Source organism: Balaenoptera acutorostrata, chromosome 9, assembly GCF_949987535.1.
Source record: "Balaenoptera acutorostrata chromosome 9, mBalAcu1.1, whole genome shotgun sequence".
In the NCBI taxonomy this organism is placed as follows: Eukaryota; Metazoa; Chordata; class Mammalia; order Artiodactyla; family Balaenopteridae; genus Balaenoptera; species Balaenoptera acutorostrata.
Window position 1 is genome coordinate 47,664,598 of NC_080072.1, and position 26,317 is coordinate 47,690,914.

The 26,317-nt window shown below is 38.8% G+C and overlaps 1 protein-coding gene across 6 annotated transcripts in view; it reads right to left on the reverse strand.

Annotated features, from left to right (window-relative positions):
• ZNF143 (zinc finger protein 143) overlaps positions 1-26,317 on the reverse strand; it is a 61,669-nt gene that overhangs the window by 1,055 nt on the left and 34,297 nt on the right. For all 6 annotated transcript variants that reach the window (XM_057552314.1, XM_057552315.1, XM_007172790.2 and 3 more), the window contains 5 exons: positions 25,793-25,972; positions 17,680-17,907; positions 15,031-15,179; positions 12,696-12,857; positions 784-930 (listed from right to left, as the gene is read on the reverse strand). In XM_057552314.1, the coding sequence (XP_057408297.1) occupies positions 784-930; positions 12,696-12,857; positions 15,031-15,179; positions 17,680-17,907; positions 25,793-25,972 (866 nt within the window). The remainder of the gene's footprint in view (positions 1-783; positions 931-12,695; positions 12,858-15,030; positions 15,180-17,679; positions 17,908-25,792; positions 25,973-26,317) is intronic.

Consider the following 26,317-nt stretch of genomic DNA (forward strand, 5'->3'; position numbering starts at 1 on the left):
TAAAATTTCTCTCTGTAACTCTGACACCTGGGCTTGTTAAGGTACTACTGCTGATCCACAAAACATAAAAACAAATTCCTGCCAGGGATAGTTTCTTTATTTAGGATTTTGATAAACCTTCACACATGCAAGGAACAAAAGATGCTCATCTTTTCCAGTGGAGATAGAGAGCTTCCTGAGCCTTTAGCTTTTATGCCCATAAACTAAATTAAAACCAGCTGGCATTTTCCTGAGTATGTTCTAACCCTTTTCCAAGTAAATACATTAAAAAAAAAATCTTCCCAAGGAAAGGTAATCTACACCTAGCATTCTAGATTCTCTGCCTGAATGCAGTGACTTCCCAGACAATGTGTTCTTCACAGTCTTCTGACATTCCCCACCATAAAATACAGCTGTGCAGTGATTCTCAGAGGACTAACTTGGGGTCTATGTTCACAGGAGGTTCATTTCCAAGGAATAACTCTTAAGTGCTTTATAGAGTCCTGCCTAATTAGACTTTTATTCTGAGAGTAAAGATGGCTGGCCAGGTACACACAGGTATATATATATACCAGGAGCTTTATTTTTCTTGTTATAAATTCCCCTAGAATATACAAGGATGGTAGAAAACAAAGTTTTAGTCTCTTTGAGTCTACTTCAAACACAGCAATTTCCTTAATGTGGCTAAGTAATACAGATGATTCTGTGCCCTGCCTCTGTGAAGGTTACGCATAAAGCAGAGTGTACAAGGCTGAGAGCTGAGCGGCACTGCTGTCGATGGAGGACAGTTGCCATTGTACCCACCTGAACTGCAATCTGGGTGCCGTTGGATGTTGCCACTAAGGTCAAAGGTCTGGTTTCTGTGGTTACTAAGTGATGGCTATGCTGTTGGTGCCCCATTTCTGATGATGCAGTATGGAATGCTGCCAAGTCCTGAGCCACAATCGCAACCTTAAAAAATACACAGAAAAATTAAAACTATGATTTAAATAGGTTAAAATCCATTTAACACAGGGACTGTCTTCAAATTCAAAAGGAAAACCTCCCTTCTGACCATACACTTGTAGAAGCCTAAAGCTGGAAAAGACCTTACATATTGTCTCTTCTGGACTCTTTTTTTTTTTTTGGCTGTGCCACGCAGCTTGTGGGATTTTAGTTCTCCGACCAGGGATTGAACCCGGGCCCTTGGCAGTGAAGCGGCAGTCCTAACCATTGGACCACCAGGGAATTCCCATGGACTCCTCTTTTTTATTTGAGCAAGTTGAGGCTCAGATAGAAGGGACGTATCTAAGGTTATGAAGTGAGCCAATGGCAAAACAGAGTAGAGGACACTGAAAAAGTGGATTTGCTATGTCAGGCTCCATTAACCAGGAGAGACATGACTGTGCCTAGATTCTATTATCCCTAAGCGGCTGCCTGGGAAGTTACACACGTGGACTAATTCACACCTCAAATGTCTATTTATTCCCGAGTTTGGATCATTGGTAGATATACTATTTTCTCCTGTTTATCTGTTGCATTTAAAATTAGATTTCTGGACTTCCCTGGTGGCGCAGTGGTTGGGAATCCACCTGCCAATGCGGGGGACACGGGTTCGATCCCTGGTCTGGGAGGATCCCACATGCCGTGGAGCGGCTAAGCCCGTGCGCCGCAACTACTGAAGCCCGCCCGCCTAGAGCCCATGTTCCGCGACGGGAGAGGCCACAGCAGTGAGAGGCCCACACACTGCAATGAGGAGCAGCCTCCGTTCACCGCAACTAGAGAAAGCCCGCGTGCAGCAACGAAGACACAACGCAGCCAAAAATAAATAAATAAATTTATTTTTTAAAAAATTAGATTTCCATAAAAAAATTAAAAATTAAAAAATTAAAAAATAATAAAAAACAATTAAAAATTTTAAAAATAAAAAATAAGACAAAAGAATAAAAAATAAAAATAAAATTAGATTTCCATTGGGAATTCCCTGGCGGTCCAGTGGTTAGGACTCGGTGCTTTCACTGCCAAGGGCCCAGGTTCGATCCCTGGCCAGGGAACTAAGATCCCGGCAAGCTGCATGGTGCGGCCAAAAAAAACAACAAAAAAAAGATTTCCATTAACTAGGAAGACAAAGTACCAGTAGCATTCCTGACAAAATAGCAACTATCTTTTTTTTGTGTGTCGGGGGGGCCTCACCATGGCCTGAGGGATCTTAGTTCCGACCAGGGATCGAACCCATGACCCCTGCAGTGGAAGCGCAGAGTCCTAACCACTGGACCGCCAGGGAATTCCAAGCAACACATCTTGTTATACTCACTTCCTCTTTTAGATTCCATGGAATCTTTCCATCTTGTTCCTGAAGCATCTAGTCAAAGTGGTTAAAAGTGCTTTTGTGGCTCTTAAACCACAAATATAGCTTTTGCTATGTGGATAACAAAGAAAATGGCATCAATTACTTCTGTTATATGATATTTAAGAATTTTGTCCAGCCAAACTCAGAGAAAGAATAAGTTAAAAACTGAAACTACTATTTTACTTGGCCATTAATCCATTAAAAATGCTAGATTTTAGAGCTAATAGATATTTAGCTTGGATCAATTCCAGTAATGTTCCATAGTCCAGCAACAGATTTCAGTATGGCAGTGGGGGAGTAGCTTATATTGGACTAACCCTTCCTGCAGATAACAATCATAAAGTGTGGAAAAAAATATGAAAAAGCAACCATTTGAAGGCAGTGGTGAATGACGAAAAGCAGGCAGGAAACGGAGGGGATTCTCAAAAGAAGGGAACCACACTGGGTCACATCTATGTTTAAATAGCTTTTCCACTGAGGGCACTCACCAGTCTGAGCAGCACAGGGCAACTTAAGGTATCAGATAATGGAGTCTATGGCTGCCAGAATGGCTATGTATTGAGAGGGATATCCTAGAAAGGAGAAAGCCAGAGGGAGGGGGGCTCCCAAACCTGTGTATAAACTCCCCTCAATTCTTTAAGACCTCAGAACTGCAAACGTGTTGGGGAGGTTCCAATAAATCCGGTAGAAAGCAGCAGCTAGAAGGCTGAAAAGCTGAGAAGAGATTTCAGCGATACCACAGGACAGATAGGATTTAGAATTTCAATCCCACCAAGTTAGAGGGGTTTGGAAAATACCTCAGGCTTTCCATTGAAACCCTAAGAGCCACACTTTAGGAGTAAAGATTGTATCCCAGGACTGAAGATTCACCCTGAGACTAAATGGCAAAACTAAAACAGAACTACTTTAATAAAGTATAAAACCCAGCCTCTACAAGTAACTTAACTACCTGACAAAGCAAAATCAACATTCTTCAGAGAAATATAACAAAATTAAGAATCTCTATAATGTATCATCCATAATGTCCAGAATACAATAAAAAAAATTACAACACATAAGAAGAGGAAAATGTAACCCAGAGTCAAGAGAAAATGAAGTCAGTAGAAACGGACCATGAGATGACCAAAACGTTAGAGTTAGCAAACAGGGACTTTAACACAGTTATTATAAATATGTTAAAAGGCTTATGGAATGCACACAAGAGGAAATCTCAGTAAATAAATGAAAACTATAAAAAAAAAAGTAAATTCTACAATCGAAAAATGAGAATATCTAAAATTATCTGAATGGGCCTAATAGAAGATGATGATGTCAAAAGAAAAGGTCAGTGAACTCTAAGATCAATAGGAATTATCCATCTGAAGAACCAAGAAAAAAGATTAAAAAAAAAAAAAAAGAATGGCTCCCCAGCAACTTGTGGGACAATACCAAGTTAATATACATGTAATTAGAGACCCAGAAGGAAAAGAGAAACAGAATGAGGCAGAATAAAAACTTTTGATGAAATTATGGCCAGACTTTTCCTAAATCCGGTAAGAAAGAAATAGCCCCCCAAAATTATTATATAATGTTCTATAATATTATATATATTGTCTTATAATTATATATAAGAAACCTAGTAGATAAATACAAAGAAGATCACACCATAATCACATTGCTAAAAAAATCTAGAAAATAGCCAGAGGAAAACTGATATATTATATACAGGGGAACAATGATATGAAGATGGCTGATTTCTCATCAGAAACAATGAAGGACAGAGACAATTTAAAGTGCTGAAAGAAAAAAATTAACTGCCAACCAAAAATCCCATATCTAGCAAAAATATCCTTCAAAACAAAAATGTTTCAAAAAGAAGGGTGAAATAATATATTTTCAAATAAACAAAAACAGAATTTGTCACTGTACATCTGCACTACAAATAATGCTGAAGCATATCCTTCAGGCAAAAGGGATGATTCCATATGGAAACTCAAATCTACAGAAAGGAATAAAAGGCACTAGAAATGATAAATTAGTGGGTAAGTATAAAATATTATGTTTCCTGTCATCCTATAACTTACTTAAAAGATTAACTGTTTAATGCTAAAATATAATGTTGCATTGTCAGGGTTATAACATGTAAATGTAAAATATATCACAGCAGCACAAAGAGTAGGGGCATGAATGAAAATATACTGTTGCAAGGTTCTTAGATTTCATGTAAAGTAGTACAATGTTAAGTCTAAGTAGACTTCAATACCTTAAGGATGCACATTTTAATCCCCGGAGCAACCACAAAAAAGTAACACAGAAGGGTATTATTAGGAGGTTATTTGAGAAATTAAAATGAAATATGCACCTAATAACAGAGATTTAAAATACTGGAAGTAAAAAAACCCCTAACAACTAAAAGGGAGAAATACAAATCCACAATCATAGTTGGAGATATTAATTCCTTTTTCTTAGTAACTAGTAGAACAAATATAGAAATGATTAATAAGGTTATAGAATATTTGAACAACACTATCAACCACCTTAACCTAATGTGTAGTATGCTACACCCAACAAGTGCAGAACACACATTCTTTTCAAATACATATGGAATACAATGGGAAATCAATGAAAGACAGGGAAAACAAGTCTCAAATTTCAAAATAATGAAATCTTACAGAATATGTTCTCTGTCCATAACAGATTTAAATTAAAAATCAAGAACAACAGGTATCTTGGAATTCCCTGGTGGCACAGTGGTTAGGAATCCGCCTGCCAAAGCAGGGGACACGGGTTTGAGTCCTGATCCGAGAAGATCCCATGTGCCGCGGTGCAACTAAGCCCGCTAGCCACAACTACTAAGCCTGTGTGCCACAACTACTGAAGCCTGCATGCCTAGAGCCTGTGCTCTGCAACAAGAGAAGCCACCACAATGAGAAGCCCGCGCGCCCCAAGGAAGAGGAGCCCCCGCTCGCCACAACTAAAGAGCCCGTGTACAGCAACGAAGACCCAATGCAGCCAAAAATAAATAATAAAATAAATTTATTAAAAAAAACACACATTTTCTTATTAAAAAAAAAAGAACAACAGGTATCTAGAGAAGTACCAGATATTAAGAAATTAAGCAACCTTCATGCAAATTAAAACCACAATGATATATCATTTCACATCCACTAGAATGGCTAAGATTTTTTAAAGTAACAACACAAGATGTTGATGTTGTGAAACAAACAGAAGTCTTTTTTTTAAATAAATTTATTTATTTGTTTATTTATTTTTGGCTGCATTGGGTCTTTGATGTTGGGTCTTCATGGCTGCGCACAAGCTTTCTCTAGTTGCGGCGAGCGGGGGCTACTCTTCGTAGTGGTGCGTGGGCTTCTCATTGCAGTGGCTTCTCTTGTTGCAGAGCGCGGGCTCTAGGCACGCAGGCTTCAGTAGTTGTGGCACGCGGGCTCAGTAGTTGTGGCTTGCAGGCTGTAGAGCGCAGACTCAGTAGTTGTGGTGCACGGACTTAGTTGCTCCATGGCATGTGGGATCTTCCCGGACCAGGGCTCGAACCCGTGTGCCCTGCATTGGCAGGCAGATTCTCAACCACTGCGCCACCAGGGAAGTCCCAAACAGAAGTCTTATACATTGCTAGTGGGAGTGTATGATGGTCAGACCACTTTGGAGGACTGTTTGGCACTTTCATATAAAGTTAAATATACCTCTACCCCATGGCCCAGCAATTCCACTAACAGGTGTTTATCTAAGAGAATGAGACCATATGTCTACAAATATACTTGTACTAGAATTTTCACCGCCACCTTATTCACAATAATCAAAAATTGGAAGCATCCCAAATGTTCATTAAGGGGAGAATCTATCAACAAATTGTGATATATTCCTACCACAGAATACTGATCAGCAATAAAAAACAATGAACTGATGTTATAAACAAGAACATGGATAAATCTCCAAAATATTATGTTAAAAGAAAAAACCCAAAAACAGAAGAGTTCATACTCTGGCTCCACTTTGCAAAGTTTAAGAACAAACAAAATAATACAATCAGAATAACTAGGTGGAGACTGACTGGAAGGGGTCTCAAGAGAACTTTCTGGGGCGACAGAAATGTTCTAGATCTTGTTTGGGATGGGATGGGTGTGTATGTTAATAACTCACTGAACTGTAAACTTAAGATCTGTGCAGAGAATTCCCTGGCAATCCAGTGGTTAGGACTCTGTGCTTCCACTGCCAGGGGCCCGGATTTAATCCTTGGTTGGGGAACTAAGATCCCACAAACAGCGCACTGTGGCCAAAAAAACCCAAAAAACAAACAAACAAACAAAAATCCTGTGCATTTCACTGTATGTAAATTTTACCTCAATGAAGAAAAAACAGATTGCAGGCTAATATGAAAAACATGTTCAACCTCACCAAACAAATGAAAGTAAAAATATAATTTATCCTTGGCTTGTGAATTATGCAAATATAAAAAAAAAATCCTAATGCTAGTGAGAATACAGTGAAAACAAGAACACTTTTAGATCCATGGCATGATTGCTAAAACTTTCCAGAAAATAATTTGGCAATATGTAGCAAGAAGCTTAAAATAGTTCATACCATTAATCTAATAATTCCATGTCTAGAATTTGTTTCCTATGAAAATAATCAGAGGCTTGCACAATTTATGAATGTGGAATGAGTTAGTATATTATGCATATCCATTTTATGGATTATTTTATAAATATTAAAAATCCTTTTAAAAGAACGTTTAGGGACTTCCCTGGTGTCACAGTGGTTAAGACTCCAAGCTCCCAATGCAGGGGGCCTGGGTTCAACCCCTGGTCAGGGAACTAGATCCCACATGCATGCCGCAACTAAGAAGCCTGTGAGCCGCAACTAAGGAAAAGGCGAGCCACAACTAAGGAGCCCACCGGCCGCAACTAAGACCCGGCACAACCAAATATAAATAAATAAAATATTAAAAAAAGAACATTTGATTGATATGAGAAAGTACTCAGGATGTAGTGTTAAGTGGATGACAAGCATACAAAATTGTATTATAATCCTAACTTTGTTCACATGCGCACACACACAGAAAAAAAGATGAAGTAAATAGTCTTAAATGTTGAGACTGGTTATTTTAACATCAAGGTAAATAGCTGATTTAGTTTGAGTCTCTATTTTCAAATTCTTTTGGGTAGATACCTTTAAGTGGAATTACTGGATCATATGTAATTCTATGTTCAACTTTTTAAGGAACTGCCACACTGTTTTCCACAGCAGCTGCACCATTTTACATTCCCATGAGCAATGCACAAGAGTTCCAATTTCTCCACATCATCCCCAAAACTTGTTATTTTCTGTTTTTTGGATAACGGTCATCCTAATGTAGGTGAAGTGGGATCTCATTGTGGTTTTTATTTGTACTTCCCTAATGCTAATGATGTTGAATATCTTTTCATGTGCTAATTGACCATCTGTAAATCTTCTTGGAGAAATGTCTATTCAAGTCCTTCACTCATTTTTTTTTTTAATTTATTTAATTTTAGCCGCATTGGGTCTTTGTTGCTGCACTTGGGCTTTCTCTAGTTGCGGCAGGCCGGGGCTACTCTTCATTGCAGTGTGCGGGCTTCTCATTGTGGTGGCTTCTCTTGTTGCGGAGCATGGGCTGTAGGCGTGCGGACTTCAGTAGTTGTGACACGCGGGCTCAGTAGTTGTGGCTCGCGGGCTCTAGAGCACAGGCTCAGTAGTTGTGGTGCACGGGCTTAGTTGCTCCACGGCATGTGGGATCTTCCCGGACCAGGGCTCGAACCTGTGTTCCCTGCATTGGCAGGCGGATTCTTAACCACTGCGCCACCAGGGAAGTCCCCTTCACTCATTTTTAAATTGGTTTGCTTGCTTTTTTCTTGTTGAGTTATAGGAATTCTTTATATACTCTAGATAATTTTCCCCTCATAATATTATTTTTATTTTATTTTATTATTTTAAAATATATTCTAGGGACTTCCCTGGCAGTCCAGTGGTTAAGACTTCGCCTTCCAATGCAGGGGGTGAGGGTTCGATCCCTGGTCGGGGAGCTAAGATCCCACAGTCCTCTCCGCCAAAAAACCAAAACAGAAAACAGAAGCAATATTGTAACAAGTTCAATAAAGACTTTAAAAATGGTCCACATCAAAAAAATCTTAAAAAAAAAATATATATATATATATTCTAGATATTAATCCCTTATTAGATATATGATTTGCAAATATTTTCCCTCATTCTGTAGATTGTCTTTTCACTTTCTTGGTAGTGGCTTTTGATGCACAAGTGTTTTTTTTGTTTTTTTTTTTTTTAATTAATTAATTAATTTATTTATTTATTTTTGGCTGTGTTGGGTCTTCGTTTCTGTGCAAGGGCTTTCTCTAGTTGGGGCAAGCGGGGGCCACTCTTCATCACGGTGCGCGGGCCTCTCACTATCGCGGCCTCTCTTGTTGCAGAGCACAGGCTCCAGATGCGCAGGCTCAGTAATTGTGGCTCACGGGCCTAGTCACTCTGCAGCATGTGGGATCTTCCCAGACCAGGGCTCGAACCCGTGTCCCCTGTATTGGCAGGCAGATTCTCAATCACTGCGCCACCAGGGAAGACCCACAAGTGTTTTTTTTTTTTTTTTTAATAATTTTTTTTTTAATTTTTATTTATTTATTTATTTATGGCTGTGTTGGGTCTTCGTTTCTGTGCGAGGGCTTTCTCTAGTTGTGGCAAGTGGGGGCCACTCTTCATCGCGGTGCACGGGCCTCTCACTATCGCGGCCTATCTTGTTGTGGAGCACAGGCTCCAGACGCGCAGGCTCAGTAGTTGTGGCTCACGGGCCTAGTTGCTCCGCGGCATGTGGGATCTTCCCAGCCCAGGGCTCGAACCCGTGTCTCCTGCATTGGCAGGCAGATTCTCAACCACTGTGCCACCAGGGAAACCCCACAAGTGTTTTTAATTTTTTTTTTTTGGCCATTCCTCGTGGCTTGTGGGATTTCAGTTTCCTGACCATGGATTGAAGCCGGGCGACGGCAGTGAAAGCCTGGAATCCTAACCACTAGGCCACCAGGGAACTTCCGAGTGTTTTTAATTTTGAAGAAGTTCAATTAATTTTTTTCTTTCATCACTTATCATTTTGGTGTCATATGTAAGAACTAATCTCCTAATCCAATTTATCTATTTTTTCTTTCATTGCCTGTGCATTTGGTGTCATACATAAGAAATAAGACCATGAAGATTTTCACCTATGTTTTATTCTAAGAGTTTCATAGTTTTAGCTCTTAAGTTTAGGTCTTTAATCCATCTTGAGCTAATTTTTATATATGGTATAATATAAGGGTCCAACTTCATTTTTTCGCATGTGGATATACAGGTTTCCCAGCACCATTTGTTGAAAAGACAAATGAAAAGCCCTTTCCCACTGAATGATCAAATTCTGACTGTCAAAATTTAGTTGACTATATATGTGAGGGTTTATTTCTAGATTCTCTATTTTATTCCATTGGGAATATGTATTACTTTTGTAATCTGAAATTAACTAACTAAAATAGATGGAAAGCACTGACTCTTTAGTCTATACCTAACTAGGCTTCCAAAGGCATCTGGAAAAATGAGTCTCAGAAATGCAATTACCTTAATGACCAAAAAAAAAAAAAAGACTTAGGGAAGGACTGACTACTTTCTTCCCATGCATGTAAAGAAATGGTTACAACCAATTTAAGTGTTACAGATAATTCACAGGTGGGTCCAAACACGCCAGTGGATAGCCAACGTTTGCCCGATGGCCTACATGCAGTTAACAGCAGAAGGAGCAGTAGCAGCAGCAGGTCCGCAAGTGAAACCCCATCCCTGTTGTCATATCCCTAGTTGCTGGAAGCTGCCTGGCTTCATTCTAGCTCTCAAAGCCTTCTCTCTTGAGAACTTTTCTAGCTCACAGGCTACAGATAAGCTACATGAGAATGTGTGCTTTAGGGTCACTATCTTTCCAGACCTGCAACTGTACAAGGTGTATTTACCCAAGCTGGGCTATAAACCCATCCAGGAATCCTAAAGCCACGGAAATGACTGCAAACTGATTAGGTGGGACCATTCCATAAGACAGCCTGAAAGCTAGTGGTTGCGTTTTTTGTTTGTTTGTTTTGGCATAAGGTAAAATTAGAAACAATAAAAATGCATGGATCTTAGGTGTTCTGTTGAGTTTTGACAGTTAGATACAACTGTGAAACCACCACTTAAAACAAGATGTAGAACAGTTCCTTCAGATTTCATTCCATCAATTTCCTCCCCCGCCAAGCAGCACTTTCTGATTTCTATCACCATGGATCATCTTGTCTGTTCTTGGATTTCGTGTAAGTGGAATCATCTGGTATATATTCTAGATGGAATTGCTGAGTCATAGAGTAGAGGTATGTTCAACTTCATAAGAAACTGCCAAACAGTTCTTCAAAGTGGTTGTAACATTTTATACTCACTAGTGTGCTAAATGTCCTAGTTGCTTCATATCTTTGCCAACATTTGGTTTTGTTTGTCTTTTTTATTTTAGCCATTTCCCTGTGTCTGAAATGGTATCTCTTTGTGATTTTAACTTGCATTTCTTTGATGATTAAAGATGTTGAGCACTTTTTTGTGTTATTGCCTTTCATGTACCTTTTTTTGTGAGGGGTCTGTTCAAATAAGCAATCAGATGATTTGCTCATTTTTAATGGGTTGTTCACCTTTTTATTGTTGATTTATAGAAGTTTGTCATATATTTTCAATACAAGTCCACTGTCAGATATAGTGTGAATATCTTTTTCCCAGTTTGGGGCTTATCTAATCTTTTACTACACATTGTCTTTTGGTGAGCAGAACTAATTTTGAAGAAGTCCAATTTATCAGAAAAGAAAAATTTTATTATTAGTGCATTTTGTACCCTGTCCAAGAAATCTTTACCTTAATGTTGCAAAAACATTCACTTTTCTTCTAGAAGCTTTATGATTCTGAGTTTTGTATTTCAAGGTGTAGAAAACCTTCAATTTTGTTCCTTTTTTCAGGACTGTTTTGGCTATTTTAGGTCCTTTGTATTTTCATGTAAATTTTAGAATCAGATTATCTGTATCTTCAAAAATGCCTGCTGGAATTTTTATTGTGATGGTATTGAATCTATAACTGAATTTAGGAAGAATGACAGCTACTAATTGACAGACTTTTTCACTGAACAGGGTAAGGTAGCTGCAGTGAAACCCCGCACTGCCTTCAGCATAGCACAAGAAGAGTTTTTAAATGTTATTAACCAATATCATTTATTTTAAAAGAAATGAAAAATTAAACTACAAAGAGATACATTAGATTGGCAAAAATCCAAAGGTTTTACCACTATGTTGACTATCAGAAGGGGAGGAGGCACTCTCAAAGGCTGCAGCTAGGAATGTAGATGGGTACAACCCTAGAAGGGAAGTCTGGGAATATCTATAACAATTACCAATGCATATGTCTTTTCACCCAGCAATTCCACTCTAGGGATTTATCTAGTAGCAGATGTACTCACACACATGCAAAATCACGTGTGCACAAGGTTATGTGTTGTTTGAAACAGCAAAAGACTTTAAATAAAGTATGGCATGTCCGATACAGTGGAATATGATATAGCTTAAAAAAAGAATGAGGAGGTAATTCCCTGGTAGTCCAGTGGTTAGGACTTGGTGCTTTCACTGCTGGGGCCCGGGTTCGATCCCTAGTTGGAGAACTAAGATAACTAAGATCCCTCAAGCCATGCTGCACGGCAGGAAAAAAAAAAAGAGAAAACTCTCTCTATAATGAAATAGAAAGATTTTCTAGATGTATTATTAAGGTTAAAAAAGAAAAAAGGTGAAGACGAGTATAGAATTTACTACCATAAAAAGGGAAGGGGGGGAAGATGACTATTTATTTGTATTTGTTTGTATATGCTTAATGAGTTGTTGGGAAAATTATGCAAGAAACTGATAAAAGTGGATTATATCTATGGGGGCAGGGGTGGAAAGAAGACTTTTCACTGCATATCTGTATATACTTTTTGATTTTTGAATTATGTGAATATATTACATATTCAAAAAATTAAATTTTGCAAATGAATTTTTTTTCTAAGTATCTGATGATGATAATGATGATAGGAAGAGCAACCATTAATGAACACTTAATATATACTTGGGCTGACTACTTTATATGCATTATCTTGCTTAATCCTTCTATTAACCTCATGGGGTAGATGCAATAATCACTCCTATTTTACAGATGAGGAAAAACTGAGACTCAGAGGCTTATGTAGCTAAGAAGTTGTAAAATTGGGATTCAATCTGAGGTTTGTGTGCTTAACCACTATATCACACTGTACATCTATGTAATGGTTTTGATATTGATATATGTATTGACTGATATAAACGAAAAAAGCAATTACCTGCTGCCCTTCTGTACCCTCGGCGGTAACCATAGCAACAGAGTGTGTTCCTGCTGAGGAGATGACTGCATCATGAGCAGGTACTGTGATGGGCGTTCCGTCCTGTGTTACCATTGTGATGGTATTGCCAATGGCCTGCATGTCAGCTTGAGATATGTTGACCTGCAATACAATGCATTTTACAATCAGGCAATGTTTATTGTTTTATCTGGCAGTCTTTATTAAAGGCTAGGCCTAATCCTTGTATAAGTCTACTCTGGGAGCAAATAAGCATTTTACAATGGAAAGAGGTCATCAGAAAAACTGCATATTCCTTTTTTTTTTTTAATATCTTTATTGGAAAAACTGAATATTCCTTAAATGCATTTACTCCTCTCCATCTCTACTGCCAATTTAGACCCTTATTTTTCTCTCATCTAATTTTCTGCAATACAATGTCTTTCCAAATACCTAGTCTAACCCGTCCCTAATCATCCTCTACCTTGTCACCTTTCTAAAAAACAAACAAATTTCATTATGCTCCCTGCTCAAATCCCCAGTGACTCCCCATCACTACAGTTCAGACTTCTTACATGGCACTCATGACCTTTCATCATCTGGCCTTAACAGCTTCTCCAGACTCATCTTTCACTACTTCCAAACCAGCACACAAATCTGGCACTCCAGCCACAACAAATCATTTGCATCCCGGGGAATGTCATATTCTGTTATATTTTTGTGACTTTGCCCTTTCCTTCACTCTCTGCCTGGCTAACTCATAAAAATTCTTCAAGATCCAGCTGAATGGCCATTCTCTACAAGGGCCTCCAAGATTCCTTCAGGAAGCATCATTTACTCCTTCCTCCAGGTTGCCACAACACTTTACATACCTGTCGATTATATACCCATCATTATGAGAAATTATTGTTCATTTTAGGAACGTCCCTCTCCTACTAGACTACGATACCCCCCCTTCCAGTACTCCCCACACTAACTTTACCAAAATATCTGTCATTGGGTTCAATAAATGTTTGTTTTTTAATTGACCAAAGGAATGGAATAGAAATCCCTAAAGTAAATGGGAAGATTATATCTAGAGAAAATACAACATTGGGATGGGGAAAATAGCTGCTTTAAAACATATGAAGAGGGATTAGACTCATTCTATATGGTCAGAGAAAAGCCATGAGTGGATGACACAGTGGTAGGTTCCAGTCTGATAAACCCTCAAATTATCCAGCAATGGAATAGACTGTCTCTTAAGAGAGAAACTGCCTCATCTATATGGGGGCTGCTGTAGAGGGAATTTCTCCAGTATAAGGAGGGAAGGAGGTTAGATCAAATGACCTCCACAGAGCCTATCTGTGATGACCTAATTTTTAAAAAAGGCTTAGGGTTGATGCTGAATTAAAATTGTGTTAGTAAATATGTTAAATCTTATATGCCAATCAGTGGACAAAGAGTGCTGTGTAGAATTAGTGATGTCAAAAGTAAGGGGAAGAGGGATGAATGGGATGGTACAAGTGCTTTGTATTTTCCTATCCTGAATACGTTCTGCCTTCTAGCTAACATCAGCACATTAACAGTTATCAACACAAAGGGCAAATTAATCATGGGAGGTGAAGGTCCGAGAGAGACAGGTAAGAAGAGAGTTCTCCATGGAAGAGGTAGATATAGAAGGATAAAGAACCCCATATGTCTATTTCCACCAGTTATTAAGACAACCTTAGCTAGAGCTTAAAAATGAAATCAAGTCTGAATTATTTTAGGCTAGTGGCACCTAGAAAACAATGACAAGTTTGACTATTGAACAATAGCCATTACACATTGCTTTTCCTGGGGAAATCAAGATACCTCTTCTATTAATTCTGTGAAGCTAGTTAAGTAAACTCCCATGATTCCAGGTAGGGAGAGAGTCACACTCAGGAAATTTTACAGATGTGCCCATCACTGACTTGCCAGGATGTTTTAATGATGTCCTTGTCACCTCAGCCAAACCTCTGCTGACTTCTCAATCCTATCCCTTCTCTGAATCGGGTTTCACATGGATCTATTACTTTTCAAGCCCTCAATTTCACTGTGGTTCTGACCTTCACCACCTCACATTTGAACTATACCCATAACACCATTTGAATTCTAGAGAGTCACAAACCTTCTCTCTTTACTAATCTCCCTGCATGTAGTCGCTTTCAACAGGCTACTGGAAAGCCTCCAGGAGATCCAGCACTGCCTACAAGCTAAACTCCAAACTCTGTGCCCCAATTCAAGGCTTTCCTCAATTGGGACCCAACCTGCCTTTCAAGCCCAGGCTCAGAGAAATATTATTTAACTTGTTTGACTTTTGGTGGGTACTTACATGCTGAGTCCCGTCCTGGGATATGAGAGTAACCTGTTGACTCAACCCAGACTGGGTTACTGTGGCTACTTGTGTAGACACAACATCGTCCCCTTCTACACCTGTAACATACGTGATCTGGGGCCCTTTAAGAACATCTTCACTTTGACCTGTTTAAAACAAATGAATTATTTATTTGATCAAACAACCAAGCTGTTTAGAAAAGAGAGGAGATTTTAAATATTACAGAGAAAACTGACAAAAATTAAATGGCATGTGTATTAAATTCTAAATCATGTTTTTTTTTCTTTGGCCATGTGGCATGTGGGATCTTAGTTCCCTGACTAAGGATTGAACCCGAGGCCCTTGCATTGGAAGTGCAGTCTTAACCATTGGACCACCAGGGAAGTCCCTAAATTCTAAACCATGAAAATGGCTTCCAGCACCTCCTGCCAATTTCTCCACCTCCTCTTTTGCAAAGCCAAACCAAATCAAAGCAGACCAAACCAAACTTTTCCACATAAAGTGTAACTGTTCTAATTTTGAGAGACCTTGCTTATTCTCTTATTTGGAGTAATTATGTGATACCATGCATGTGTGCTGGGGCGGGGAGTGGGGGAACTGTACAGGGAGACTAACTGGCAAATAACCCTTCCAACATGGCAAGTATGCACTAAGTCCTTGCAGTCACTTAAGAAGCTGCTAAAAATGATAAGACAACCTTCATAAACATTAACCACAAAACCAGAATGGTATGTAAGCACAACGTACTAACACTAAGTTACTTACTCTTTTAACACAAGTGACTGATTATAAGTCATCAGTACACAGTGACATCATTGTGTAAAGACAACGTAATGGCATATTATCTGGGTTAAGGTTAACCATTTAGTAAGTAACAGAACAGGAGCCCCCCTCCGCTTCTTTATTTCACAAAGAACCAGCAAGTAAACAGCAATTTCAATAGTCAATTACTGCCATACTTGGCAACCAGGAAGATTATTGATCCCTCTCTTCTATTGCTTTCCACCTCTCATGATGCCAGAAAAAGGGTAAATATTTTTTCTTCCTTCAAAGGACTTTATATGCTAATTTATGAGTACTTCTCAAAGTTATGGTTGATGCCTACACTCATACAGCTATAGTCATCATGGTGTAATCTCTATGACACTCACTACTTCATTTCTTTTTGTTCTGTTCCATGGCTATTTATTATATTTATTATTATACCATTATTCCAATGGGTTCAAAACCTAGGGGACCATATGGGAGAAAAGGAACATAAACCCATCCTTATTCTTAGAAAAACAATCTTACTTTAATTTTTTTAACAAAATGTGTATTATTATATTATAGATTATCTTCTAGAACACAAGAAATTCTGACAATCTGAAATATCAACATTTAAGGAAGAGATTGAGGAAGCTTAAAAGAGGAACAGTCTTAAACCTAAGTTTGACATCATGAAAGTCTGCTTTCTAATTGCAACGATTTAGCAGCTGTTGTAATATCTAACCATGCACACTTACACTGCTTTGGCTAGAAAACAGTATAGCATTCAAGAGTGAAGGAATTTTGGGGAATTCCCTGGTGGTCCAGTGGTTAGGCACTTTCACTACCAGGGACCCGGGTTCAATCCCTGGTCAGGGAACTAAGATCCCACAAGCCACGTGGCATGGCCAAAAATTAAAAAAATTAAAAAATAAAAGAGTGAAGGAACTGTTATTTTCTTACTATCACATGACTGATATCTGAAAAGACAAATTAGAACTACACGGAATTATTTGAGTAGACAGTGAATGATCTGTTCTTTTCCTTATTCTCCAACCATTTTTTTCCTACCTAAATGTTTTTCAACTCTTCAATACTAGTTGTTAAGAATGGGTAAAGATGTTTTAATTTTCAAATTTACTCCATTTAGGAGGTACTCAATGAAACAGGACAACATATGTTTTTGTTTTAGAAAAACCTACTTCATTTTACCTATTTAACTATGCTGATTTATTTAACTGAAATCATAGACTCTAATTCTCTAAAATATTTTTTCCAAGAGTTTATCCTCATTGAAATGAATGTTTTTGTCTCCTACAACACTACTGAATAGCACATGAATCAACTAAGAGTTATCTGGGAGTGCTTCACCACTCTTATGATTAAGACCAACATCTTAATACACCCAAATAGTCTAGGCTGCCCGTGCCTTGCTGTGCAGTCTCATTGCATACCACCTTCCCAGGCAGAAGTGCCATGCTGGCCAGGCTTCTTTCAGTCTCTCCAATTTACTTTGCTCTCTCCCACCTCAGGGCTTTTTGCTTGTGCCAATCCCTCTATCTGGAATGTTCTTTTGCCTTTGCTCCCTGTTTACCACCCCCCCAACCCACCACATCCCTGACTCTACACCAAGTTAACCCCTATTCACCCTGTAGATCTCTCCAAAAATCACTTCCTCAGGGGAGCGTCCTCTGACCTACGAGGCTAGACTAACTTCCCCTCTTATATCCCAGAGCATTAAGCACCTTTCTTTGATAGCAATTATCACAGCTGTAAATGATATGTTTGTGTGACTATTTGAAAAACTTTATGATTTGAGAAAATGCTTTAAGTCATAAATTATGTTCATAACTGTTGCTTTTCAAACACAGACATAGACATACTGGAAAAAACCCTTACCTGGAGGAGGCTCAAAGAAGGCTTCCTGCTCCTCCTCGATGGGCTCAGTGTCATTGTGAGCTGTCCGTTTGTGCATGGCCAGCGTGGAGATCTGCTTGTATGTCTTCCCACAGTGGTTACAGTTGTACGGTTTGGAGTGAGTGTGAACAACATGATGTTTGTACAAACTGGAATATTCTGTGAACCTTTTGTCACACCCAGGGACTGTACAAACATATGGCTTTTCCCCTAAGTAAAGAACAGCACACACATACAAAAAAAATCAACTTTTACCTACGAAGGCATAATCATTCCATACCTTCTGGGGGGGGAGGGGGGATGGGAGTGGGGGAGGGGGCAGAGAGGGGGAACCTCTAGTGGCAAAAATAGTTGTCAAATCCCTTTCTATCCTGCTAGGAGGCAGTGCACAAGAAAAGACTCCTTAACTATGGTTTCAACTTGGCTCAAAAGGTGGTCTGCACCCTGAGTCTCATCCCATGCCTGAATACCACTTTCCCCTTAATTTCAAGGGATGTGAAAAAATAAGGATGGAGATGTTTATTGCCCAGTTAACTCTAAGATTTGGTGAAACTGTTATTGTTACCTGTAACTAGATAATCTAGATATCATTAGTGATACTTTACTAATAATGGCAATAATAAATGCAATTATTAGTATAACTAATGTAGCTTACCCTAAGGGTTTTTTAAAAAATATTTATTTATTTTCTAAAAATTTTTATTTATTTATTTGGTTGCACCGAGTCTTAGTTGTGGAAGGCGGGTTCCTTAGTTGGGGCTCCAGGGCTCCTTAGTTGCAGCAGGCGGGCTCCTTAGTTGTGTGGCATGCGAACTTTTAGTTGCGGCATGCATGTGGGACCTAGTTCCCTGACCAGATATCAAACCCAGGCCCCCTGCATTGGGAGCGCAGTCTTATCCACTGCACTACCAGGGAAGTCCCAATATTTATTTATTTATTCTATTTGGTTGCACCGGGTCTTAGTTGTGGCACGTGGGCTCCTTAGTTGTGGCAGAAGGGCTCCTTAGTTGCGGCAAGTGGGCTCCTTAGCTGTGGCATGCGAACTCTTAGTTGTGGCATGCATGTGGGATCTAGTTCCCTGACCAGGGATTGAAACCAGGCCCCCTGCACTGGGAGCGCAGAGTCTTAACCACTGTGCCACCAGGGAAATCCCACCCTAAGGGTTTTATAAGGATAATAAACAAAGATTTTCTGAAAAGTCTATGAGACATAGTTTGGACACTTCAGTAAATCTAAAAGGACACACATTTTATATTAACTTCAGTTGACTTCTTGCATCCAATCAAAAGCTATTAAATAGTCACTAAAACCAACTCAATACAAAGTAATTCTTTTTCCATGAAACAGTCTGAGAACAATGTAGGCAGTACATATATTTTTACAACTTTTCATTATAGAAAATTTCAAACATACACAAAAGTATAGAGAAACAGTGCAATAAACCCCCATGTACCAATCATCTAGCTTCAACTATCAATTCATGGACAATATAGTTTCATTTATTCACCACACATTTCTACCCCCTCTTGCCACCCTGGATTATTCTGAAACAGCTCCAGATAGCATTCTATCTCATCTATAAATATTTCAGATTGTATAAAAGATGGATGCTTTTTTTAAATAACAAAATTAACAATAATTATTTAATATCATAAAATACCTAGACACTGTTAACATGTAGTGGGGGGAATCTAACACTGAGAGCAAACTGGAAGAAATTAACCTAACTGTAGTTTTTTTTCTTTTATAAATTTATTTATTTATTTAATTTTGGCTGCGTTGGGTCTTTGTTGGGCGCTCGGGCTTTCTCTAGCTGCGGTGAGTGGGGGCTACTCTTTGTTGTGGTGTGCAGGCTTCTCATTGCGGTGGCTTCTCTTGCTGCGGAGCACGGGCTCTAGAGCGCAGGCTCAGTAGTTGTGGCGCACGGGCTTAGCTGCTCCGCGGCATGTGGCATCTTCCAGGACCAGGGCTCAAACCTGTGTCCCCTGCATTGGCAGGCAGATTCTTAAGCACTGCGCCACCAGCGAAGTCCCCCTAACCTTAGTTTAAATGAATACTTGTAACCACTTAGAAGGGGTATGGGGGCCAGGGCCAGGGTTGGGGGTAGCGGGGGGAGAATAAACTAATTAAGGTAACTCATACACACAGTATTTTACTAATGCCCTCAGTCTTGGACTAGGCTGGAGTAGGGAAAACTGCAAACAAATCTTCAATTCTTCTTGGTAGGCTTGTTTATTGTAGTGCTATGGGCAAAACAACTCTGAAACTATTTTAGGTATAATAAAGGATTAAGCGATGAATAAATGTGTCAATGCTGTTGGAAGCCAGAGCTCTTACTATGGAAGAAGGGACATACAAATACGGAATGAGGGAAGAAAAGAGCTCTGTAAGATGAGCTGGAATTGGAGGTACTGGTGTGAACTCATATAATCTCTAAAATGTGCTTATGTGTGTATACATACGCATATACCAGTCTGTTCTCATTTTACACCTTTCTTGGGTTAACTCCATCTCTTTCCATGGTTCTAAACACAGTAAAACCAACCACAAATAATAAAATCACTAATGTAATCTGTAATATACGTCTTAGACATTAGTAATTGAGATTGCTTCCGTCCTTTGCCCAGCCTGCATTCTCAAAGCAGGGCAGGTTAAAGTTCTTATCTTGCGGAATGGTTGTGGGGGAGATATGACAAGGGCAAGGCCAGGCAGGGAAATGTCAGGCAATTCCAACTCAGAGAACCAGCCCTATTCATATTTAGGCTGGAGCAGAAACTGCCACTAGGTGGCACCAAACCAGAGTCAAGATGGAAATGAATTTGTATTTTTGGTGGGAGGGGGGTTGTTTTGTGTTTTTGTCTTGAAATTATACTTTTTTAAATTGAAGTATAATTGACTTACAATATTACATTAGTTTCAGGTGTATAGCATACTGATTCAATATTTTTATACATTACGAAATGATCACCACGATAAGTCTAGTTACCATCTATCAACGTACCAAGTTATTACAATATTATTGACTATATTCCCTATGCTGTATATCCCATGACTCATTTATTTTATACCTGGAAGTCTGTACCTCTTAATCTCCCTCGCCTACTTCACTCATCCCCCAACCCCCTCCCCTCTGGCAACTACCAAGTTTGTTTTCTCTATCCATGTGTCTGTTTTTGTTTTATGTTTGTCTGTTTTATTTTTAAGCTCCACATAAGTGAAATTATATGGTATTTGTCTTTCTCTGTCTGACTTATTTCACTTAGCTTAATACCCTCTAGGTATCCATGTTGTCACAAATGGCAAGATTTCATTCTTTTTTATGGCTAATATTCCATTGTATGTGTATCACATCTTTTTTTTTTTTAATATTTATTTATTTGGCTGCACCGGGTCTTAGTTGCAGCATGCGGGATCTTTTAGTTGCAGCATGTGGGATCTTTAGTTGCAGCATGTGGGATCTTTTAGTTGTGGCATGCAGGGTCTTTAATTGCGGCATGCAAACTCTTAGTTGAGGCATGTGGGATCTAGTTCCCTGACCAGGGATTGAACCCGGGCCCCCTGCATTGGGAGCATGGAGTCTTAGCCACTGGACCACCAGGGAAGTCCCTGTGTGTATCACATCTTTATCCATTCATCTATCAATGGATACTTAGGTTGCTTCCATATCTTGGCTACTGTAAATAATGCTGCAATGAACACAGGGGTGTATATACCTTTTTGAATTAGTGTTTTTGTTTTCTTCATTAAAATACCCAGAAGTGGAATTGCTGGATCGTATGGTAGTTCTACTTTTAATTTTTTGAGGAACCTCCATACTGTTTTCCATAGTGGCTGTACCAATTTACATTTCCACCAACAGTGCAATAGGATTTTCTCTTCTCCACATCCTTGCCAACACTTGTTATTTACTGTCTTTTTGATAACAGCTATTCTGACAGGTGTGAGGTGATATCTCATTGTGGTTTTTTTTTTTTTTAAGTTATACAATTTAATTTATTTATTTATTTATTTATTTATTTATGGTTGTGTTGGGTCTTCGTTTCTGTGCGAGGGCTTTCTCTAGTTGCGGCAAGTGGGGGCCACTCTTCATCACGGTGCGCGGGCCTTTCATTATTGCGGCCTCTCTTGTTGCGGAGCACAGGCTCCAGACGCGCAGGCTCAGTAATTGTGGCTCACGGGCCTAGTTGCTCCACGGCATGTGGGATCTTCCCAGACCAGGGCTCGAACCCTTGTGCCCTGCATTGGCAGGCAGATTCTCAACCACTGCGCCACCAGGGAAGCCCCTCATTGTGGTTTTAATTAGCATTTCCCTGATTAATTAGTGATGCTGAGCATCTTTTCATGAAGACATAAATAGAGTTGAATTGCACTTTTGAGCTCCCTAATGGCTAGCTGTACAGTCTCAACTGGGTCATCTGACCAACCTTCCAAAATGGACTGCATTTTACACAGCTGAATCTTTACACTGCACTTATAGCATAATGTGGGCTTTTATGGTATTATCTACTTGATGATCATTAGCCAGTCGTTTCTTCCAGCCCAGACCTACCTCTTGGGTCAGACCACCATTTATAACTATCTACTGGATATCTCTACTTCAATGATTCTTAACCATATATGCATATAAAAGACCTGGAGAGTTTTTAATATATACTGATGTCTGGGCCTCACCTCAATAAAATTATGTCAGAGTCTTTGCAGATAGGATCTGGGAAGCCAGTCTATTTTAAAAAGGTGAATTCAATGTACAGCCACATTTGAAAGCACTACTCTACCTACATGTTCCAAAGATCGGTATGGCCAAACTTAATGTAGGCATCCCTCTTATTAGAGTCTAATTTGTCCATAAAACATGTTGAATCACTAACTTTCAGATAATGAGTCTATATTCCATTACTTTAAATGGGAAAAATAGTTTTCCCAGCCCATCTGAAAATCCCAGCCAATTTTCCCAAATATCACAAAAAGGCTCTTAAGCACCCACGTTACAACACACCAAAAATGTCTGCATAATATGAAGCACTTAAAATACCAATTATCTAATTATTTAACACTCAATGAACTCAGTAGCCGGTATATGTTTGTGTGTAATACACAATGATAGTGCAGTATCAAACAGGAATTTTGTTTCTTTCTACACCACAAACGTACTATAATTTTAAAATGAAATATCTTAAAGATATAAAGGAATGCAAATTATATTAGCAAAATACAATTTTTCTTCTAACCTACAGCCTTCTTTTCTAGGCCTCTTAGGTTTTCACAGCCTTTTCCACTTTCTTAGGAAACATACAAATAATGTAGGGAAGATGATAGCAATAATGTATAATATACAATGTAAGCATAAGGTATGAATGTATCACAAATATGACTTCAGTGTATTCTATGTTATCTCACATAGACTCACATGCAACTTAAAATTTTTTCCTTTTACAGGAAAATGCATGTACAAGTAGATTCATTATAGTGGGTTTTCAATTTGAATCATAAATTTTGAGGAAAAATTTTACCAACCATTACAGCAAACATACAGATGGTTAGAGTTCAGGTGTGAGGGAAACCCAGAGATCTGTATATTGCAAACCGACACTATTATCTTCCCTTCTCAACCTTCTCTTCCTCATCTTAGCATTATCATCTAATCCATCACACAAGTCAGAATGATAGGTTCTCCTCATTCCTCATGACTAACTTGGTCACCAGGTCCTTTGCTGATACCTCTTCAATGTCTTTCATTTTTATCCTTCTCCATCTCACTCACTTCAAATATTCGAATGGCCCTTAATCAGTCTCCTTGCTTATGGTTTCACCTCCCTTTAACTTCTTTCTATGGTATTGACAGAGTGATTTTTTTTCTTAAAAAAGCAAATTTTCTTTAAATCCTCTTAAGGCTTCCCCTCTGTCCATAGCAGTATTCAAAACTTGTTAATGTACCATTTTCAAAGGAAAGGGATTGTTGTAAATGCCCGAAAACATTTCCAGAGACATCCAGGGGTCTGCAGAATGCAGACTAACTTGCACAACTAAAGTTCCATTCTACAAAAATGTCTTTTCATTTTGAATTATCACAAGTTTACTCTTAATATCAGTAATAAAAACAATATATTAAAATTCTTCCTCTCATTCACCTTTCCATTCACATCAAAAATACAACCATCTGAAACTAACACAATATTATAAATCAACCATACTTCAAATAAAAAAAAATACAACCACAAAGTGGAGAATCAAAATTAAAACGTTTTAAGGGGAGGGTGGGATGAATTGGGAGACTAGGATTGATATATATACAGTACCATGCGTAAAACAGATACCTAACAGGAACGTGCTATAAAGCACAGGAAGCTCAGCTCGGTGCTCTGTGGCGACCTAGATGGGTAGCATGGGGGAGGGTGGGAGGGAGGTCCAAGAGGGAGGGGATATAGGTATACATATAGCTGATTCACTTCATTGTACAGCAGAAACTAACACAACATTGTAAAACAATTATACTCCAATTAAAAAAAAAAAATTTTAAGTTTTGGGGAATTCCCCAGCAGTCCAGTGGTTAGGACTCGGCGCTTTCACTGCAGGGGGCCGGATATGATCCCTGGTTGGGGAACTAGGAATCCCACAAACCATGCAGCACGGTCAAAAAAAAAAAAAAAAAAAAAAATTAAAAACTTTTGAGCTGCAAATGACACCATCAAGAAATTGAAAAAAAACACAACAACAAAAACCCCCACAATAACAGGAGAAAATATCTGTAAATCACATACCTAACAAGGGACTTGTATGCAGAATATAATAAAGAATTCTTGTAACCCAACAACAAAGAAAGACAACCCAATTTAAAAAATGGGCAAAGAATTTGAAAAGACATTTCCCCCCAAAATACATACAAATGGCCAATAAGCACATAAAAAGATGCTCAACATCATTAGCACACTAGGAAAATACAAATCAAAAGCACAATGAGGTAGATATCACTTCACACACACTATGACGGCTATAATCAAAAAGAGAGATAACAACAACTGTTCACTAGGATGTGGAGAAACTGGAACCCTCATACATTGCTGGTGAGAATGTAAAATGTTGCAGCCACTTTGGAAAACAGTTTGGCAGTTCCTCAAAATGTTAAACAAAGTTATCATAAGATCCAACAATTCCACTCCTAGGTATATACCCAAGAGGAATAAAAACATATATCCAAAAAGAAAAAAAAAAGGGAATTCCCTGGCTGTCCAGTGGTTAGGACTCTGCGTTCTCACTGCTGAGGGCCCAGGTTCAATCCCTGGCAAGGGAACTAAGATCCCAAGAGCTGTGTGGTGCAGCCAAAAGAAAACACCACACATCCACACAAAAAACTGTACATGAATACTCCAGCATTATTCATAATAGCCAAAAAGTGAAAATAACTGGTAAATTGATAAATAAAATTTGATGCATTCATGTAAAGGAATACTAGTCAGTAATTAAAAAGGAAAGAACTACTGATATGACATGGCTGAACCTCAGTACTATTATGCTAAGGGAAAGAAACCAGACAATAAATACCATATACTGTACATCTATATGAAATATTCAGAATGGGAAAATCCATAATTGCTTATGGCTCAGGGGTAGAGTGGGAGAAGACTGCTAACAAGTATGGAGTTTCTTTCAGGTGAGATGAAAATGTTCTAAAACTGGATTTTGGTGATGGTGGTACAACCCTATGAATATAATAAAAAACACTGAATCATATACTTTAAATGGATGAACTGTACAGTACGTGAATTATATCTCAATAAAGCTGTTAAAAAATATATATCCATAGACACTCTGCAATAATTATGTCTACTATCCCTCCCTAAATCAACTGTCCTGGACAATATCTTGTCTGTCTCTGTATTTCTGGTGTCTGGCAGGGGAACACACAGCAGATGGTCAATAACTATTGAATAAATAAATGTAAAAATGCTAAGGTGAAGTTTTTTCAAGTTGCATAATCCATTTCTACCATGCCAAGTGGCAGGAAGGAGGGAAGAGATTACTTGTAAATGGTTTATAGGAGAGGCAGGAGTTCAACTGAGCCTTGAAAGACAGAAGACCAAGAACTAGAGACCGTTACCTGTGTGTATCCTCACATGGTTTTTATAATTGGTTGCACTGGCAAATGCCCTCCCACATCCTGGTTCTGTGCAGTAATAAGGTCTTTCTCCTGTGTGTGTCCTAATATGCACTTTTCTGATATTCGATGTTGTGAAAGACCGACCACAGCCTTCAAAGTGACATTTAAAGGGCCTTTCTCCTGAAAACACAAAGGGAAATACATTAAATGGTGCAAAAATACACAGAAAATTGAAATGTCTTATCCTTCAATTCTGCCTAGGATCATTCATGCTCAGACTCTAGCCTTTTTGTATTGAGCTTCCCTTTGAGGTTTTTTTTTTTTTCTCTTTTTTTCTGTCAACAGCATTGTCTACTCCAAACTTAAATTTACATAGGAAAACCTGAATAGTATTCAAAACTCATCACTGATTACATGACTTTCCAAGATGGAATCACCCAGAAGGGCATATTAAAAAATGAGCTGAGGGCTTCCCTGGTGGCGCAGTGGTTGAGAATCTGCCTGCCAATGCAGGGGACACGGGTT